This window comes from Rhamphochromis longiceps, linkage group LG1 (assembly GCF_057381845.1).
Source record: "Rhamphochromis longiceps isolate RC_006_pf linkage group LG1, R_longiceps_female_GT1.1, whole genome shotgun sequence".
Classification (NCBI taxonomy): Eukaryota; Metazoa; Chordata; class Actinopteri; order Cichliformes; family Cichlidae; genus Rhamphochromis; species Rhamphochromis longiceps.
The window spans coordinates 13725865-13732487 of NC_140557.1; the positions used below are offsets into that span (position 1 = coordinate 13725865).

Here is a 6623-nt window from a genome sequence, read left to right on the forward strand (position 1 = left end):
TAATTAATGTTGTTCCAGGTTCAACATTGCAAGTGACCAATCACCTTCTTGTGACGTCATTCCTTTGCGACTTCGAAATACCCGCCTTCGATTATTTCGAAATACAAGTGAAGAAGCGAAAAACCGCCGCCTGTCCGCCGAATTTGAAGTCAATTCGCCTGTCCGCCGAATTTGAAGTCAATTTAGGATACTTTCCTTTAATAAACGGTAAGCATTATACATATGTTCCTCACTTGGCTTGCTGTTTGTTTGCTAGCGATAGGCTACTTGACGACAGCATTAGCTAACCAGTGTTCTCTAGACCAGCGTTCCCCAACTTTTTGGGTGTTTCGTGGCCCGGGGGTTGGGTCAGGCAAAATTGCAGTAGCTTCCCTGATCATTTTACAAACATAAGTGAAGAGAATCTGGACTAAAAGGCCTAGACTTATGGTTGTGTGCTGAATCTATGAATCAAACTATCACCTGGAAACATAATTAACTGGTCCATAGCTGTGAAACTGGACATGAGTTCTTGATTCTATGGAGATTAACAGTAATCCAGAAATTTACAAATTTGTCCTGGTACATCGCGTAAATGTTGTCCCAGGGACATCGCGTAAATGTTGTCCCTGGGACATCATGTAGAAGTTGCCCTGGGACATCGTGTAGATGTTGTCCCTGGGACATCGTGTAGATGTTGTCCCTGGGACATCGTGTAAATGTTGTCCCTGGGACATCGTGTAAATGTTGTCCCAGGGACATCGTGTAGATGTTGTCCCTGGGACATCGTGTGATAGCTTGTAAATAATGGAATGAAAATTATTGATTGTTATTAACTTGTGAAAAAGAAGTGTAACAAATCCACATGTTATGTTCTTACACCCTTACAGAAACTGTGACTCCTTCACAATGTCAGGTAAATGTCAACTCATGTTGAATAATCAACCAATCAAGCCTTTTATTATCACATGCAATGTTACACGTACAACTGCAATGAAAATTTCACCCCCTTCTGACCATACATATATTGCTTAAACATCACATTGGGAAGACAGGTCGGAAACAGTTAGGAAGGTCAGAAAACAATTTAATTAATAGATGAGGGGAGAGGAGGAGAAAAAAGAACTACAACCAGACAAAGCTCCTAGAAGACTGAAATGGATGATGGTTGCAGCATGCAAAAAGAAAATGATATCTGTTGACTACAGCATATGCTTTCTCACAGATTACCTTGTGGGAGTAGCTGGACCAAACTCTATTGGTATTTCAAGTTTGAAATCCCTGTTTGACCAGACTAACATTTCAGATGAGGTACCTCTTGACATAAAAATCCTTTTATGTTGTCATAAAACTAATGTTAAATTCTGCTTTAAATACACTTTATTGTACAATTTACTTAATGAATCGTATTCCTTAGTTCTGTTTTTATTTATATGTATTTATTTATTTGTTTTATAAGGTAATAGATGGCCTAATCTATTTGCAGTGTGAGGTATGTTGAAAAGCTTGTTTGATCATAATGACATAGCATGTTTACGTTTTTTGTAATGTATTTGAAAACATAGGTGTATTTATGTTATTTTTATAGAATTTCCCTCACATTTATCCAATACCAAGCCAAATCACTGGAAAAATTTTGGATGGGTCCACAAGAGCACAAAGTGCATACTTTTTGAAGGTATGACTTGGACTGTGGTAACTATGTTCTTATCACAAAGGGTTTATAAGTTGCCACTATAAACAAACAGCATTTTCCAAAATTGAAGCCTTGTCAGAAGAACCTGAAAAATACCTTTCTGAAACCTTTTCTGTGTAAAGACTTGTTCAAAAGCAATGCACACAGATTAAAACATTTCTGTCTTGGCCAACTGATAAAGAACACCAAAAATTGAGTGGTGCGTGTTGAGTCTGTGGTCTTGATTTGTTTTGTACACACTATAGAAATTAATTAATGTAAACCAAAAATGACACTTTCTATATGTTTGTGTATCTGCAGAATTAATTACAAGTCTCACCTGACAAGCTTTTGCAGTTTTGCAGTGTCATTCTTGACAGAAAAACATACTTGTCACATTATTTTTATTTCCAGAAAAACATCTTTCAGATGTATGAGAAATTGATTGGAGCCTGTCTGGAAAACGGCAGCCACTGGACCTTGTTTGTAAGTTGCACAGATTTTGCACTCTCTCTAGTGCATGATACTTTTCAGTGTCCCTCATTAGGAAAGCTCAAGGCCCAAGCCTACCATATCCATCTTTTTACAAAACAGTTTTGTGACATACCCAAGAGGACCATAGTCTATATGAATTCATTTGGCGAGTCGGAGGTCAGAAAAAGTGCGGTGTTGAAAAACTGGAGGTAATTAATTAACATATTTAACATAACATATTTAATTTAATTGAAATGATTACCGAACGTGGTTATTGATTTCTCTATATGCTTTTTATTTGTAATAACTGCGATCTCTCAGCTCATTTGCTTCAGCAAGAGGCTGCGCTGGAGAGTGGACCTTGTCACATGTGAGCCACCCACATCAACAGGATGGGAACTCATGTGGAGTGCATGTCATAATGGTACTGAAAACTATAGCTTTAACCTATATAAGTAATGTTTACATTTTTGCCTATTCAGTTTTTAAAGCCTTAGAGGCAGGATGGTAAAATCTCAATTTTTTTTGTAGATTGAACCATTTCAGCAGTAATGCTTTGCTTTGGTTGCTCTGTTTTTTTTTTTCTCGGGGGGGGGGGGGGGGGGGGTTAAAAACAAACAAACATTTCTTTGTTAATCTAATTCTTTTTGTTCTTTTTTTTTTTTTTTCTTCTTCGTCAATTATTAGTTTGCCCAATCTCTCATTGACGGTAAAACACAAGTGGAGGAGTACAACACTGAAATCACAAAGCTCAGGTCTCGACTTTGCCACTACTTATTTTCCTCAATAGGTAAAGATAAAATTAGCTGCCTTCTTTTTCTCTAACATTGGAAAATGTAACTTGTACAAATTATATTTTGCAGATCGAACTAGGAAGTGCAGTCAGTGCTGGTGTGTGATTGCAGCCAAAGACCGGGTACACTATGACATGTCCTTAGCCATATAGATTGTTTATTTAATGGACTTTGTTCATTTGTTTTTTGTTTGTTTATTTCTTCTTTTTTTTTTTAAATTCACAGGTGCAGTGCCAGAAATGTGGTGCATACAAGCACATGCGTTGTTCAAAGTCTGTTTGTGGCATCTGTATCTTCTGTGAGAGTAAGTCACAATATAACTAAACAATGTCCAAAAATGTTTAAAGTGAAATTTTTTTTCGTAATTTTGCCTTTGCACACCAGGACTGTGTAATTAAAGTGGACGTTTCAAGATCCAGTTTTTACACAAAACTATTTTAGACATAACTGTGTCGTATTGTGGGGATTTCTCTTCACAATTAAATTGATATAGTGCTGTTTATATCATTCTTCTTTATGTAACAGCACAGTGCAGCACAGCAGAGGGAAAGGAGTTGTGCAGCATAGTGGGTGGCTATACAGGAGGAGCAATAGAAGTAGCCAGTGAAGAATGTCATCAGGGAAAGCATCAGGCAGCGAATGACAAAGGAAAAGTTCCTAAGGGAGAGAACATCTGCAGCAAATCGACAAGTAACAGTGAGATAGGAAGACTGACAGTCAGAGATGAAGGTACACAGACTGAAAGAGATGAAGGTACACAGACTGAAGACAACGAAAAAGAAGCAGAAGTATACGGCACAAGTCTGAGTACAGATAATGCTGCTGCTGATGATGTTGACAGGATCGATGCAGATACAGAATTCCAAACTGATTCAGAAGGAACTAGTACAGTTTACAGAGTGCATGGTCGCTTATCTGTACCAAGCTCAAAAAAGAAAACCTACACAATAACAGAAGACGAGATCAAGCGCAGAATCAACGCAGAGAACATGTCAGTTCATGTTTTCAGAGGTTTGATTGGGGTAGGTATACATTTCGTGATTTTGATGTCACCTGAAATAAATCCGGGTTACTCGTATCAATGAAGTGACAATGTGGCTGGAAATTGTGCATTTGCTGCAACATATACACAATTACACCATGTAAACAAAAGCATTTAACTTTGTGCGCGTGTGTGTGTCTCTCTCTGCTCTTTTGGTGTTTGCACTTTTTCTTTTTTAGGGCCGTAAAGCCAAACTGCCCGCAATGATTCTTGACAGGCCTAAGAAGGCCAAAACTAAAGTAACAGTGTTTAGTGTTCTGAGTGAAGAGGAGGCTGGGGAGCTAGCCCTCGGGTTTGCCGGAAGATTGGCCTGCGATGTCACAACAGACATGGTCTGTAAAGGCATCGACCATTCAAGTGCTGATATGACAAAGTAAGTTAGTAAAACAATATGAAAGTTGTATCTTTTTTGGTATTATTTGTCATTTCCCCGTATTTGGGTTATTGGTGTAACATTGTTAATCTTACTTTCTAATAACAGACAGACTCTTCTCAAAATCCAACACAATCTTAAACATGAGCTGACTGATTCCTCAACCTTCAGTTTGCTGACACACACCTTTGGCCCCGCTGCACTGGATTCTGTCATTTCATTCCTGTGTGAAAAACTTGATCTTGTCTCTTAAATAATGAAACCTTTTGTGTCAGGGGTAGACATTTGTTCAAACACAAGTAAGAGAAATGAGACAACTGCAGACCAACTCAGAGAGTAATCAGAAAACGTGCGCACGGGTGAATGTCTCTGAGAAGACACACACACTGAGCGCAGGCTTGGTTCTTTATTTATAGTGAAAGTAAGTTACATAGTACTTCCTCTTTTAACTGAAAAGGGAGAGGTCAGGCATTATCTCAGCTTATCTGACCTTGCACACATACTGAAAATAACAATGCAGAAGTATATCATGCTTATCTGACATCACACACTAAGGTAAGGAATGCATTATGTTCTCTTTAACAATAAGCTTGGTTATGTGAAAATATATGAACACACAAAATATAAGGCATACTTGGTTAGAATATAAGGCACACTTGATTATATTGTATTATAGAGATTTGGTTATAATGTATAATGTAGAAAATCTCTAACATTTTGTGACTTTTGTTTGTTCTGTAAATCAGAATCTTGAAAATTGTTCATTGTTGTTCTAAGTTTGTGTTAACTATTTGGCAAAAATGATTGGTTCCTAATCCAAACAGCATAATGACTGTTCTAACACATATCTTAAAAATGCTACAAAGAAAGAAAATTATCACATATGTTTCAATATGAATGTAATTGTGTCACACTCAGTTTGTAGTAGCTTTCCTGTTTTATTTTGAGTTTTGGTATGTTTACACTGTTATTTTTATTTCCCGTGTGTTCGTCTTCCCTTATTAGTTTTACTGTATTTAATTAGTCTGATTTAATAACTTATAATTATTTACTTTCCAGTGTGTATATATGCTCCTTGTTTGGATTATTGTTTGTTTGAGTTCTGCCTGTCTTTTCTATTAAAGATTTGGACTTTTGGACTATTAGTGGACCTCGTAGGTTTTTATTCTGTTCAATTGGTAATTGACTGGGTTTAATTTAGTGGCCTGGAAAACAGGCCGGAGGGGTCTGGTCATTTTAACCCCCTAAGACCCGAAATCTTCCATGGCATGCATTTTTAATTTCTCTTTGATATTTGGGCCGATTGGAACCCGATGAATGTAAAAAGAAAGAATTACCAGGTTTTGTTTTTTTTTTACCTAATTTTTGTTTCTGAGAAAAATGAGAGCCACATATGAGGACATTAATTTGAAATTTCGATAGAACAGTTGCAGTATAATGTCCTCATAACTGTATATCAGGCACTTGTTGATCAAGATTTAGTATTTTGGTCTAAATAACCCAAAATGTGATGTCCACATGTGTGGACGCCAGGCTGGAGTAAAGTGTTAGAGCTATTTATACCTATGTAAACTTTTATACACTGGTTTTTACCTGTCTTGTTTCAGAAAGGTTTAAAAGGGTAATGTCCACAGTTTATTTGTTTATTTATTTGTTTGAATTCAACATATTTTATTAAAGTAATTGAGCTTGAACACAGAAAAAACTGAATCAAATAATCATAAAATCAAATCACTTGCACTATACTGAAGTCTAATCTACTCTGAGCTAATGCCGGTTTCCAACACTAATGATCGGGTGAAGGAGAGAGATGAGGGTGTGCACGGCCACTGGTGCTCTTATCCCTGTTCTTTGTGATACAATCCAACAGGAAAGCAGTCAAACCCTTGGACATTAGCCAAGTTAACGTTCACAAATATATACACACAGAGGAACTCTGAGCCCCAATGTCAGCATTAGCACAAACATGCCACTTCATACCAAATCTCAGTGTGAGGTCAGGTGTTAGTCTCATTCCATTATTCTGGCTATATTTTCTTACTCATTACTATTAAACTTATACTTAAGACTAACTATTAACAAAATCACACCCCAATAACTCTGTTATTACACTTTGTATTTAATCATAAAAAGGCTGGATGTTGAAACCTTTTACTTCTATTTTGTATGAGCCAGGATTCTCAACAGCTGATACTCTGTCCAAAAAGTGACAGGTATCGTTTTATGGAGCAAAAAACTTAAGAGCGCATATTTTATAAATAATACCAACAATTACAAATGCAGACC

General features: G+C 36.9%; 1 protein-coding gene across 1 annotated transcript; it reads left to right on the forward strand.

Annotated features, from left to right (window-relative positions):
* Positions 1-901: 901 nt before the first annotated feature.
* LOC146678426 (uncharacterized) lies at positions 902-5425 on the forward strand. The gene is made up of 12 exons (XM_085390480.1): positions 902-1290; positions 1439-1471; positions 1568-1657; positions 2069-2140; positions 2249-2337; positions 2450-2552; positions 2816-2918; positions 2992-3044; positions 3148-3226; positions 3448-3944; positions 4144-4337; positions 4446-5425. The coding sequence occupies exons 1-12, from the start codon at positions 1078-1080 to the stop codon at positions 4588-4590; spliced, it is 1671 nt and encodes a 556-aa protein (XP_085246606.1). The 5' UTR covers positions 902-1077; the 3' UTR covers positions 4591-5425.
* The last annotated feature ends 1198 nt before the right edge of the window (positions 5426-6623 follow it).

Coding starts and splice junctions, on each gene's coding strand:
- LOC146678426 (XM_085390480.1), top strand. CDS start 1,078: ATGAGGGGAGAGGAGGAGAAAAAAGAACTACAACCAGACAAAGCTCCT. Junction 1,472..1,567: donor TAATCTATTTGCAGTGTGAG/GTATGTTGAAAA, acceptor TTATTTTTATAG/AATTTCCCTCACATTTATCC. Junction 3,227..3,447: donor CATCTGTATCTTCTGTGAGA/GTAAGTCACAAT, acceptor TTTATGTAACAG/CACAGTGCAGCACAGCAGAG.